Source organism: Halichoerus grypus, chromosome 3 (genome assembly GCF_964656455.1).
Source record: "Halichoerus grypus chromosome 3, mHalGry1.hap1.1, whole genome shotgun sequence".
NCBI lineage: Eukaryota > Metazoa > Chordata > Mammalia > Carnivora > Phocidae > Halichoerus > Halichoerus grypus.
The window spans coordinates 124,826,041-124,840,630 of NC_135714.1; the positions used below are offsets into that span (position 1 = coordinate 124,826,041).

Sequence of the window (14,590 nt, forward strand, 5' to 3'; positions counted from 1 at the left end):
TATGCTACACAATCTCACATTTCCTTTTTTTTTTTTTTATGGGGCCGTGAGTAAATCATTGGAATAATTTTTTTTTTTTTTAATTATGTTATGTTAGTCACCATACAATACATCATTGGTTTTTGATGTGGTGATCCACGATCCATTGTTTTCGTATAACACCCAGTGCTACATGCAGTACGTGCCCTCCTTAATACCCATCACCAGGCCAACCAATCCCCCCTCCCCCCTCCCCTCTAAAACCCTGTTTGTTTCTCAGAGTCCATAGTTTCTCATGGTTCATCTCTCCCTCCAATTCCCCCCCCCCATTTTTCCCTTCCTTCTAATGTCCTCCATCTTATTCCTTATGTTCCACAAATAAGTGAAACCATATGATAATTGACTTTCTCTGCTTGACTTATTTCGCTTAGCATAATCTCCTCCAGTCCCATCCATGTTGATGTAAAAGTTGGGTATTCATCTTTTCTGATGGCTGAGTAATATTCCATTGTATATATGGACCACATCTTCTTTATCCATTCATCTGTTGAAGGGCATCTCGGCTCTTTCCACAGTTTGGCTATTGCAGACATTGCTGCTATGAACATTGGGGTGCATATGGCCTTTCTTTTCACTACATCTGTGTCTTTGGGGTAAATACCCAGTACTGCGATTGCTGGGTCATAGGGTAGCTCTATTTTTAAATTTTTGAGGAACCTCCACACTGTTTTCCAAAGTGGCTGTACCAACTTGCATTCCCACCAACAGTGTCAGAGGGTTCCCCTTTCTCCACAACCTCTCCAACATTTGTTGTTTCTTTCCCTGTCCATTTTTGCCATTCTAACTGGTGTAAGGTGGTATCTCAGTGTGGTTTTGATTTGGATTTCCCTGATGGCTAATGATGATGAACATTTTTTCATGTGTCTGTTACCCATTTGTATGTCTTCTTCAGAGAAGTGTCTTTTCATATCTTCTGCCCACTTTTTGACTTGATTATTTGTTTTTTGGGTGTTGAGTTTGAGAAGTTCTTTATAGATCTTGGATACCAGCCCTTTATCTGTAGTGTCATTTGCAAATATCTTCTCCCATTCTGTGGGTTGCCTCTTTGTTTTGTTGACTGTTTCCTTTGCTGTGCAGAAGCTTTTTATCTTGATGAAGTCCCAAAAGTTCATTTTTGCTTTTGTTTCACTAGCTTTTGGAGATGTATCTTGAAAGAAGTTGCTGTGGGCGATGTCAAAGAGGTTACTGCCTATGTTCTCCTCTAGGATTTTGATGGATTCCTGTCTCACATTGAGGTCTTTCATCCACTTTGAGTTTATCTTTGTGAATGGTGTTAGAGAATGGTCGAGTTTCATTCTTCTGTATATAGCTGTCCAATTTTCCCAGCACCATTTATTGAAGAGACTGTCTTTTTTCCATTGCATGTTTTTTCCTGCTTTGTCAAAGATTATTTGACCATAGAGTTGAGGGTCCATATCTGGGTTCTCTGTTCTGTTCCATTGGTCTATATGTCTGTTTTTGTGCCAGTACCATGCTGTCTTGGTGATCACAGCTTTGTAATATAGCTTGAAATCGGGCAACGTGATGCCCCCAGCTTTGTTTTTCTTTTTCAACATTTCCTTGGCGATTCGGGGTCTTTTCTGATTCCATACCAATTTTAGGATTGTTTGTTCCAGCACTTTGAAAAATGTCATTGGAATTTTGATCGGGATGGCATTGAAGGTATAGATTGCTCTGGGTAGCATAGACATTTTAACAATGTTTATTCTTCCGATCCATGAGCATGGAATATTTTTCCATCTTTTTGTGTCTTCTTCTATTTCTTTCATGAGTGTTTTGTAGTTCCTAGAGTATAGATCCTTTACCTCTTTGGTTAGGTTTATTCCGAGGTATCTTATGGTTTTTGGTGCTATTGTAAATGGAATTGTTTCTCTAATTTCTCTTTCTACAGTTGTGTTGTTAGTGTATAAGAAAGCAACTGATTTCTGTGCATTGATTTTGTATCCTGCCACATTACTGAATTGCTGGATGAGTTCTCGTAATTTGGGGGTGGAGTCTTTTGGGTTTTCCACATAAAGTATCATGTCGTCTGCGAAAAGAGAGAGTTTGACTTCTTCTTTCCCAATTTGAATACCTTTTATTTCTTTTTGTTGTCTGATTGCTGTTGCTAGGACTTCTAGTACTATGTTGTACAATAGTGGCGAGAGTGGGCATCCTTGACGTGTTCCTGACCTTATGGGAAAGGCTCACAGCTTTTCCCCATTGAGGATGATATTCGCTGTGGGTTTTTCATAGATGGATTTTATGAACTTGAGGAATGTTCCCTCTATCCCTATACTCTGGAGAGTTTTAATCAGGAAAAGATGCTGTATTTTGTCAAATGCTTTTTCTGCATCAATTGAGAGGACCATATGGTTCTTCTCCCTCCTCTTATTAATGTGTTCTATCACACTGATTGATTTGCGAATGTTGAACCACCCTTGCATCCTGGGGATAAATCCCACTTGGTCGTGGTGGATGATCCTTTTAATGTATTGTTGGATCCTATTAGCTAGGATTTTGTTGAGGATTTTGGAATCCATATTCATCAGGGATATCGGTCTGAAATTCTCCTTTTTGATGGGGTCTTTGCCTGGTTTGGGGATTAAAGTAATGCTGGCCTCATAGAATGAGTTTGGAAGTTTTCCTTCTGTTTCTATTTTTGGAAACAGCTTCAGTAGAATAGGTATTATTTCCTCTTTGAATGTTTGGTAGAATTCCCCAGGGAATCCATCAGGCCCTGGACTCTTGTTTTTTGGGAAGTTTTTGATCACTGTTTCAATCTCGTTACTGGTTATTGGCCTATTCAGGTTGTCAATTTCTTCCTGTTTCAGTCTTGGCAGCTTATAGGTTTCCAGGAAGGCCTCCATTTCAACCAGATTGCTCAGTTTATTGGCATATAGTTGTTGATAATAATTTCTAATAATTGTTTCTATTTCCTTGGTGTTAGTCATGATCTCTCCCCTTTCATTCATAATTTTATTAATCTGGGTCCTTTCTCTTTTCTTTTGGATAAGTCTGGCCAGTGGCTTATCGATCTTATTAATTCTTTCAAAGAACCAACTTCTAGTTTCGTTGATCTGATCGACCGTGTTTCTGGTTTCTAATTCATTGATCTCTGCTTTAATTTTAATTATTTCTCTTCTAATGCATGGCCTAGGCATCGTTTGTTGCTTTTTCTCTAGTTCTTTAACTCTACACTTAGTTGGTGAATTCGGGATTTTTCTGGTTTTTTGAGTGAGGCTTGGATGGCTATGTATTTCCCCCTTAGGACTGCCTTTGCAGTATCCCATAGGTTTTGGACTGATGTGTTTTCGTTCTCATTGATTTCCATGAATTGTTTAAGTTTTTCTTTGATTTCCTGGTTGACCCAAACATTCTTGAGCAGAGTGGTCTTTAGCTCCCAAGTGTTTGAATTTCTGCCAAAATTTTTCTCATGATTGAGTTAAAGTTTTAAAGCACTGTGGTCTAAGAATGTGCGGGGAATAATCTCAGTCTTTTGGTATCGGTTGAGACCTGATTTGTGACCCAGTATGTGGTCTATTGTGGAGAAGGTTCCATGTGCACTTGAGAAGAATGAGTATTCTGTTGTTTTAGGGTGGAATGTTCTGTAAATATCTATGAGGTCCATCTGGTCCAATGTATCATTCAAAGCTCTTGTTTCCTTGTTGATTTTCTGCTTAGATGATCTGTCCATTGCTGAGAGTGGAGTATTGAGGTCTCCTACAATTAACGTATTGTTATCAATATGACTCTTTATTTTGATTAACAGTTGGCTTCTGTATATGGCTGCTCCCATGTTGGGGGCATAGATATTTACAATTGTAGATCTTCTTGTTGGATAGACCCTTTAAGAATGATATAGTGTCCTTCTGTGTCTCTTATTACAGACTTTAGTTTAAAATCTAATTTGTCTGATATAAGAATTGCTACCCCAGCTTTCTTTTGAGGTCCGCTGGCATGGAAGATGGATCTCCATCCCTTCACTTTCAGTCTGGATGTATCTTTAGGTTCAAAATGAGTCTCTTGTAGACAGCATATGGATGGGTCCTGTCTTTTTATCCAATCTGCAACCCTGTGCCATTTTATGGGAGCGTTTAGGCCATTCACGTTGAGAGTGATTATTGAAAGATATGAATTGTCTCCATGTTGCCTGTGAAGACGTTGTTTTTATAGATTGTCCCTGTAAATTTCTGTTGTATGTCACTCTTGGGGTCTTTCTCCTTTTATAGAACCCCCCTTACTATTTCTTGCAGGGCCAGCTTAGTGGTCACATATTCTTTCAGTTTCTGCCGGTCGTGGAAGCTCTGCATCTCTCCATCCATTCTAAATGAAAGCCTTGCCGGATAAAGTATTCTTGGCTGCATGTTCTTCTCATTTAGTACCCTGAATATGTCTTGCCAGGCCTTTCTGGCTTGCCAGGTCTCTGTGGATAGGTCTGACGTTATTCTGATGTTCCTCCCTCTGTACGTAAGGAATCTCTTCCCCCTAACTGCCCTTAAGATCGTTTCCTTGGTTCTAAGATTTGCAAGTTTTACTATTACATGCCGGGGTGTTGGCCTGTTTTCCTTGATCTTAGGAGGGGTCCTCTCTGCCTCTAGGACTCGAATGTTTGTTTCATTCCCCAGATTAGGGAAGTTCTCAGCTACGATTTGCTCAAATACATCTTCTAGTCCTCTCTCTCTCTCCACTCCCTCCGGGATTCCAATTATTCTGACATTGGAATGCTTCATGGTGTCACTTATTTCTCTGATTCTATTTTCATGGATTCTGAGTTGTTTTTCCCTGGCTTCCTCTTTTCCCTTTTTATCTATTATATTGTCTTCCAGGTCGCTTATTCGCTCTTCTGTCTCAGTTACCCTAGCTGTTAGATTATCTAGATTGGATTGGATCTCATTGATAGCATTTTTAAGTTCTGCCAATTCACCTTTTATTTCTGCCCTTAGAGACTCTATGTTGCCATTAATTGATTTCTCCATTCTAGCCATTGTCTTCACAATTGCTAGCCTGAATTCCATCTCCGACATCTTGGTTATATCTGCATCCATTTGTAAATCTGCAGCATAAGTCATAATCTCTGAGTCTTTTCTATTTTGGGGGCTCCTCCTCCTAGTCATTTTGTTGATGGGTGTTTGAGGGAATGTATAGAGTCCAAATTATTGACCAGAACCCAAGCAAGATGCACCTGTTTTCTTGGACCATAGTGTTGCTGGCCTCTTGTTTTCCCAGCCTGTCTTCTGCGGGAGGGGCCTGCCACGCTGTTACTCAGGCAACCCTGTTTGGGCGGAGTTACCCTGTGCCCCTGTGGCGGGGGATGAGCTCAGTGGGAATCAGTTTTTGGGGCTTTTGTTCTCTGGTGGCTTTCCACGTCTCTTCCACGAGTCAGAGCAGAAGAGACCGTTTCCAACCCTCTGCTTCAGAGCAGAGAGACCTCAGTCTGTTCTTCAGTGAGCTCTCCAGGCCACATTGTCTCTGTTTCTGTCCGTGCTGCTATAAACTGCAGCGTCCTGGGTTGTGCGCCCCTCCGCAGCACTCCCAGTCCTGCCTCCAGGTCGGGGCACGTCTCTGCCCTTTGTGCTTCTAAAACCGGCAGCCGCTCCCAGTTTGCCCGCGCGACCCCACCGCTCCAGGTTTCCACCCCGGGGGCTGCCCTAGAGTCCTTTCCCCACCGCTACGGGTCTGCGAGTCTGTGCCCCGTCTGCAGCGCGCGAGGTTGTTGCTCACCGGCGGTGTAGGATCCCCACGGCCAGGCACCCTCCCGCTGCCGTTTATCCTCCGATATCTGTCCGCGGAATCACGGCTCCCCGCTTCGTACCTCAAAACCAACTGCCTGCGATATTCTGTTTGTAGTGATCCAGATCTTCTTACATCTCAGGCTGGTTTTGTGGGTGCTCAGAGTGGTCTGGTAGATATCCAGCTCAATTCTGGGGACCAGTTGAAATAGGGTCCCCCTACTCCTCCGCCATCTTCCCCACCTCCTCTCACATTTCCTTTAATACATGAGAGCATGTCCTAAACATGTATATTTATACTAAAGATGTATATGCAAATTATTTGAGAGCATAAGCTAAATGGAAACAAGTTTAATGACACAAAATCTAGAAGGAAGAAAGTTTTCTTACATGTCACAACCAGTGCAGGGAACAGTCAGTTTGAAAGGACAGTGTGACATGTGTGCCCAGCAGTTTTCCTAGCATGTTGAAATCCATGAGGGTGTAAGTCCGCTGCATGCAAGGCAGAGCAGAGAATCGCAGAGAAGTAGAATCAAAACCTTTTCCTTATGGTACCTGACAGTGGATTCTGCTTTTGGACCTTTTCATTTACATGCACCAATTTACAGTGCAACCTTCAATTAGATTATTTCCAATACATTATACAAAAGATTAATCTCCCTTTACATTTACTTCAGCAAAAGCTTATGTTCAGTTACCTTGTAACATTACTTTAAAAAACATTCAACTTAAAATTATCTAATATCTTACTTGCAGATCACTTTCTTCCACAATCCAATGTAAATATTTAAAAAGTCTATTCATTTCATATCAGAAGATATGACCCAACTGGACTTTGCATGCTCAATTTTCAGTATCTATGAAAAAATGTAACTAACTCCCGAAATCTACAAAAATGCTTGATAATGATAAAGCTGCACAATATAATCATTGAACAAACTAGACCAATATCAGAAAACAAATGAAATAATTGTAAATTCAACATTATTAACATATAACATTAATGTAAATTATTTAAATATCTAGTGGGGAATAAACATGTAAATATAATTTCTAATGCAATATGTTAATGTCAAGAAATTGAGTGAACTTTGAACCTCTGCCAAAAGTCACCTGAGAACAAAAAGGCTTTTTAGTTTTAAAGCTCTTAAGGGAGGGGCACCTGGGTGGCTCAGCCATTAAGCGTCTGCCTTCGGCTCAGGTCCTGAGACAGAGAGCCCCGCATCGGGCTCCCTGCTCCATGGGAAGCCTGCTTCTCCCTCTTCCCTCCCCCTGCTTGTGTTCCCTCTCTTGCTGTGTCTCTCTCTGTCAAATAAATAAAATCTTTAAAAAAAAAAAAGCTCTTAAGGGAATCACATCAGAGAGAAAGAGATAAATGACACCTTTCAGTCAATTACCACTGGTCTCAGATATACCAAAAGAGACCCTTTCCTCAAATTCTTTCAAAGGAGTAGAAAGATAATCACGGCAAGGACTAGTCTAAGACTCCTATAACTCCTCTAGCTCACTAATTATGTGACAACTAAAAAGAACCACCCAGCATAATGAAACACAGGTTAAATCCAACTCTCTGCCAATTCCATTCCTACACCAAGAAACTAAGGAGAAAACACACAACCATGATGCCTGGCTTCATTTGCAATGCACGACCACAGGTCTCAGCTGGATCCTTAGTGCTTCCAGCAATGCTCCCATACTCCAGTTAATTCACTCTCCTAGATGGCAATTGCACATTTTATCCTCTCATCTCAAACATTAATATCACCTACTCCATCATCCTTCTCAGCTGCTGAGAAAAAAGTAAAAATCAGAAGACAACAAAGAAAATGAGAAGAGAGCTAAGAAACAAAAAGTCATCAGAAACTCCCAAGTGTACTCTTTCTACCCATCTTCATGGATCTCTATCCACACACTCTGTCTTCTCTCTTTATCATCAATAAACGATCCAAGCTCCTACTGAAGCTCATGCAACCCAAAACCCTTCTCTTCCACTTGACCAAATAAATTACTTCAGCACTCTCTTAAATAAACAACTTCCTCTCAACTACATATCCCCATCATGATAGAAACATACTATCATTTCTGGGGCACCTGGGTGGCGCAGTCAGTTAAGCATCCTACTCTTGGTTTCAACTCAGGTTGTGATCTCAGGGTCATGAGATTGAGATCCACTCAGCACTAAGTGGGGCGTCTGTTTGAGATTCTCTCTCCCTCTCCCTCTGCCCCTCCTGCTCATGCTCTCTCTCTCTCTAAAATAAATAAATAAATCTTAAACAAATACTGTCATTTCTGCAATTTAAAAAATCTTGACCTCATATCCCTTTTTAAATATAGCCCCATTTCTCTCTTCCCTTTTGTAACAAAGGACCTCAAAACAGTTCTGTATACGTTCTGTCTCTAACCACTCTCCTCTTATTCTTCCTTGAGCCCATTCCAAACAAGCTTTTGCCCTTGCACTCCACAAAACCGCTCTGGTCGAAGTTACCAATAACCTCCATGTAGCTTAATTTGATGGTCAATTCTCAGAATTCATCTTACACAAGTTATATTAGCAGAATTTGACACGGCTGATCAGACCTTCCTTCTTCCAAAACTTTCTTCACCTGGTTCCAGGATACCACACTCTCTTGTTTTTCCTTCTGTTTAATCTTCTGTGTTTCCTTTGCTGGTTACTCCTCATTCTGACCTCTTAATGTTGAAGGGTCCCAGAGCTCAGTCCTTGAACTTCATCTCTTTTCTAACTATGCTCTCTCTGCAAGTAATCTCATCTAATTTTTGCCTTAAATACCCTTTGATTAAAAAAATAATAGAACAAAACAATAGAACAGATCAATGAAACCAAAAACTGGTTCTTTGAAAAGAACAACTAAATTGATAAACCTCTAGCAAGACTCATTAAAAAAAAAAGAAGAGAGAGGACCCAAACGAAATTACTAATGAAAGAAGAGAAATAACAACCAACACCACAGAAATACAAACATTGGTAACAGAATATATTAAGAAAACCTATATGCCAACAAGTTGGACAACTTAAAAGAAATGGATAAATTCTTAGAAACATATAAACTACCAAAAGTGAAGCAGGAAGAAATAGAAAATTTGAACAGACCAATTACCAGCAATGAAACTGAATCAGTAACCAGAAAACTCTCAAAAAACAAAATCTAGGACCAGACAGCTTCACAGGCAAATTCTACCAAACATTTAAAGAAGAGTTAAGTACCCATTCTTCTCAAACTATTCCAAAAAATACAAGAGGAAGGAAAACATCCAAATTCATTCTATGAAGCCAGCATTACCCTGATACCCAAATCACATAAAGACATTACAAAAAAAGAGAACTACAGGCCAATATCTCTTATGAATATAGATGCAAAAATCCTCAATAAAATATTAGCAAACTGAATCCAACAATATATTTTTAAAAAATCATACACCATGATCAAGTGGGATTTATTCCCGTGACAAAAGGGTGGTTCAATATTCACAGAAAAAGCATTTTATAAGAAAGATGCAGAAAAAGCATTTTACAAAGTACAATATCCATTCATGATAAAAAAAAAAAAACCCTCTGTAATCCCCTCTTCACCTACTCAGTCAAAGTCTTGGAGTCATTCATGACCCCTCTCTTTCTCTCATATCCCACATTCAATTCATCAGCATATCCTCTGCCTTCAAAATACATCCAGAATCCAACCACATTTACTGCCTTCATTACCATCCTACTCTTCAAAAGACGCCAGTAAGAAAATGAAGACAAGCTACAGACTAAAAAATATTTACAAAGCATATATCTATGCTTTGTAATGAAGGACTTGTATCCAGAATATATAAAACTCAAAAAGCTGATCAATAAGAAAACAAACCACCTAGTTAAAAAAAAAAAGAAGAAGAAGAAGAAGCCAAAAGATTTGATATTTTACCAAAGCAGACATGTACAGCAAGTAAACACATGAAAAGATAATAATGCTCACCATTATTAGTAGCTGGGAGATATAAATTAGAGTAAAACCACAATGAGATACCTCTAGATACATATTAGAATGGCTAAGTTAAAAAGACTGGCAATACCAAGTGTTGATGAGCTATGGAGCACTGGAACTCCAGACACTGCTGTCTGAAACATAAAATGGTACAACCACTTGGGAAAATGGCTTGGCAATTTCTTAAAAAGTTAAATATACACCTGTGGCCAAAGAAGAGTGCTTGTTTATTGATAGAAATGGTCCACTTCAGAAGATATTCAGAAATGATTTAGAACTATTTATTGGTGATTCTTCCCTTGGTTGAAGATGCTAAACCATATACCTCCAGATGATCCAAACATTCCACTCCTAAGTAGTCCCAGGAGAAATGAAAGTACACATTCACTTAAAAGTTTCATACACAAATGTTCATAGCCCCAAAGTGAAAATGCCCAAATGTCCATCAACAGGTGAAAAGATAAACAAATTACGGTACATCCATAAAAAATAATAATACTCAGCAATAAAAAAGGGCTGAATTACTGATACATACAACATAGATGAATCTCAAAATAATTATGGTGAAAAAAGAAGGCAGAAAAGAAAAAAAATGTATTATATGTGTGTACACACACACCCACATATACTATATAATTTCAGTAATACCAAAAACATACCAATAATTCCAAAAATACAAACTAATCTACAGTGACAGAAAACAGACCAGTGGTTGCCTGGGGAAGAGAGACAACCAGAAAGGCAGGAGGGAGGGATTACCAAGGAACCCAAGAGAGTCTTGAGGATAATGGATATGTTCATTATCTTGATTGCGGTCATGGTATCACAGGTATACATACGTCAAAACATTAAATTGTTTCAATGTATGCAGCTTATTGTATGTCCACAATAATTCAATAAACCTATTTCTAAAAAGAATATAGCAGGTACTTAATAAATATTTTCAGAATAAATAAAGTGGATGAAAATAAAAACAAATGCTAAGAAAGCAAAATCCTAAGAATGAATCCTTTTTTTTTTTTTTTGAAGTAGGAACCCCTTATATCTTCCCTTCTTGAATAGTATTCTTTTCTGAATGAGACACTGTAAATTGAAAAGGGGGAATAAGCTATCATGAAGCAAAGTCCCTCGGTATGAAGTTGTCATGCCTTTCAGCCAAGAGGAACCACCTCTAAGTAGCCCTGAAATGGACAACTGTTGTCCCAATATACAAGCACTCTGCCACAGTCCTCTAGCTGCTGAATAATCTCTTTGAACTCATCTCAGAAACCTTGCCTCAGGGTGCCTGGGTAATGCAGTCTGTTCAGCCACCCACTCTTGGTTTTGTTCAGGTCATGATTTCAGGGTCATGAGATCAAGCCCCATGTTGGACTCCTGGCTCAGCACAGAGTCTGCTTGAGATTCTCTCTCCGACTGCCTGCCCCTCCTACCCCCCCTCCACTCTCTCTCCCTAAAATAAATAAATAAATCTTAAAAAAGAAAGAAACCTTGCCTCATTTCTCCTTTTTATATAATCTTTACTTGTCATTAAGTGTATATTGACCCTTTCTCCACAAATTTAGTTTGCTAGAAATTTTTTAAGAACTAAGGAATGGCCATAGAGGTATCCTCAGCTCATCAGTCTGGGATGAAAAGTACCTTTCCTTGGATTGCTTGTCTTCTGTCTCCCAATTTCCCACTGAGATAGAAAAACCACCATCTCTTTTTCATTTACCTCCCTTGCCCCTCCTCTTTGAAATCCTAACTTCCACTCATCAGCATTAATTTTAGCATCATCCAAATTAATGAATATACCTACACTTCTTTCATAAGCTGCTATAGTTATGCGTTTTCTGTGACATGACTTCTTCATCATAAAATTAAATAAAATTTTAAAAATAAAATAAATAAATAAATAAAATAAAAATAAAATAAAAAATAAAACAAAATAAAAACAAATAAAATAAAAGTAAAGCATCTACTTATGTTTAAATAAAGTTAGCCCTATGACTCACCTCATTTCCACCAACTGCCTTGGTTAAAATCACTGCAGAAGACACAGGGGGAGGCATGCAACCTACTGTCTGCAAACTGAAAAATAAAAGAAAATGCAATTATAAGGTTTTTTCAATTATAAATAGCAATTCTCAAACTTTCAGCTCATAAAAAAAAATGTTCCTGTTGCTGTAACCATTAAAGAACAAGCATGACATGATCATATACTTCTTGGATTCAAACCGTAGTAAATTTAGTTTTTCTTAAATTATGTGTATACTCCCCAGATCATGACAAGAAGTCTATTCTTTTAGTTTAGGATAGAAAACACATTGCATAACAAGCGAATGAAACTATGAGTAGTAAATCTAAATACTAAAGATATAAAACATTACTTATCACCCAAAGCATGGATATACTTTCTACCTAGATCGAATATACATTCTAGACATAGCGAGTTGCTGGCCTGACTAAAAGTAGAAAAGTTCATATAGGGAACAGAGGCCACAGAGTGCCTGACTTTAACAAATTTTAAGTGCAGGATTACAGATGACCTCTTCTCGCTTTTGTAAGAATGTATCATTTAATTTTGTAAGAATGTATCATTTAAGCTTTATGCAATGAATTTACATTATCTCTGAAATCAGAAAAAAGAAAAAGAAAAGCTTTAATTCATTTTGACTGAAAATGAGAAAACACTTTTAAAAGAATTTCCAGTTCAATTCAAGACTTCTTTTAAGGTCTATTTTCCCAAGTGATGCTTAAATTGTCTGTCCTATTATCAATTCCCAATCTCTGAGCCTTTCTCATGATCATCACTATTATCATCACTGATACTTACTAAGCATTTACCATTTATAATAGATACTCTTCTAGATACTTTACTCCTTCCTCACAAATATTTAAGGTCAATTCTATTATTATTCTCATTTTACTGAAAACTGAAGTTAAAAGAGAAGTTAAATAACTTGTCCAAATTCACAAAGCCACCTACCAAGGATTAAACTCTTATTCTGGAATCTAGGGTCAAAGACTTATCTAGGCCTACTATTCTAGCCTCTCTGCATTCTATCTTTCCTACCCCCAACACTAAGGACAGGTCCTCCCAGGTATTTTCAATCTTTCCCTCTTTTCTGGCCCCTTCCCTTCTATGTACAAAAAACCAGAGCTCTCCCTGTCTTAAAAAAAAAAAAAAAATCCTTCACTATTTATTGAATACATATCACACATGTGTTCTGTAGTTAGGATACTACACAAGGATGTGTATATATATATTTATATTTATTTATATATATATTTATATATTCCTACCTCCAAGAATATTCAATACACAAATGTAAATAAGTAACAGCAAAATGTAAAAAAATAACAGCAAACTGTTGCCATTACATTTCTAGCCCCAACCACCATTCCCAAATTTGTAGCTGCCTGTGACAGCCACCTCAAATTAAACATGTCTAATATTTTCTTTTTTTTTTAATGTTTTATTTATTTATTCATGAGAGTCAGAGAGAGAGAGAGAGAGAGGCAGAGGCAGAGGGAGAAGCAGGCATCCCATCTAGCAGGAAGCCCGATGCGGGACTCGATCCCAGAACCCTGGGATCATGACCTGAGCCGAAGGCAGACGCTTAACCATCTGAGCCACCCAGGCGCCCCCATGTCTAATATTTTCTAAAAAATCAATTTCACCTCTGAATTGACTTATTTCTGTCAATGGGATACTTTTGGTGGGTTTTTTCCTAATGTCCAGTTTGAAACTTTGGAGTTACACGTGGTTCCATTTGCTCCTCATAAATCAATTTATTACCACAACCAACTTCCCATTCTTCCCATGACTGTTGCCAGCATCCCTCTTCAGATGCTTTTTGCCCAAGTTTGGACTTCTATAAATGAATGGTCTCTCTACCTCCACTCTTTCCCCTTACACAGCAAGGTAAGAAGGATGTGCTCAAAATATTTATTTATTTCCATGACTTAAACATGCTCCTGAGGTAGGAGTCTGCAACTCCCTCACATTAACATACTGTGTACTCTCAAACGGGGGGAGGGGAACAGAGAAAAAGTGGGCTAGGAAGGGCTTTCCCTAAGTTAGTTAGGCCAAGTGCGTATTCCTTTAAGCTTCATATCCTGAGGTGAGAATTGTATCTTAGCTTCCTGAGATTGTAAGCCCTACTCTACTAATAACACACCCAGTACAATGCTATCAGATTAATCTTTCTTAATGACCACTTTTTAGCATATTGTTCTCTTGTTTAGTACATTTAAGAACTCCCCATCATCTACAGATGCAAACCCAAACGCCTCAGCCCAGTAGCTCAGACCTTCTGCCACATGGCTGTGAGGAGATTTTTTATCTTTGCCTCCCACTAATGCCTTATTTTTGAATTCTCTACTTTAGAAATACACAACCTTTGCTGAACCTCTTACCCTTTAACTCATTACACTACTTATCTAACAACTCATATGCTGCCCCACTGTGGTTGGTTACTATTTTATATCTCCCACATATCCAACTACCCTGGATGTTCCCTGAATACAAGAAAAATGAGTTAATATCTTCCTATTCCTTGAGTGCCCTTTACATGGGAAACACTCAGTAACTATTTGTTCTTACTATGCATCATACATTGCTGCTCAAAAATGATGTCATCATAGTTCTGCCGTATTTTATGCTTTTCGGTGAAAATTTTATGCTCATTCTCTCCAACTCAATCTGGCCAAACCAGCGGTCTTAATTTCCCCTTCTTGTCCCACTCTGTTTCTCCTCAGCTAAGAAAATGATGCCACCAGTTACCCAGTGGCTCAGACCCAAAACCCAGAAGTCATCCTTGATTCCTCCCTGTCCTCCTCTCTCCACATCCTATCCCCCTCTAGGTTCCGAGA

At 38.7% G+C, this 14,590-nt stretch overlaps 1 protein-coding gene across 8 annotated transcripts in view; it reads right to left on the reverse strand.

The window, feature by feature from the left end:
- The window catches only part of SLC10A7 (solute carrier family 10 member 7), a 256,508-nt gene that overhangs the window by 226,608 nt on the left and 15,310 nt on the right, over positions 1-14,590 (reverse strand). For all 8 annotated transcript variants that reach the window (XM_036077808.2, XM_036077810.2, XM_078069293.1 and 5 more), the window contains exon 4: positions 11,728-11,803. In XM_036077808.2, coding sequence (XP_035933701.1) covers positions 11,728-11,803 — 76 coding nt within the window. The remainder of the gene's footprint in view (positions 1-11,727; positions 11,804-14,590) is intronic.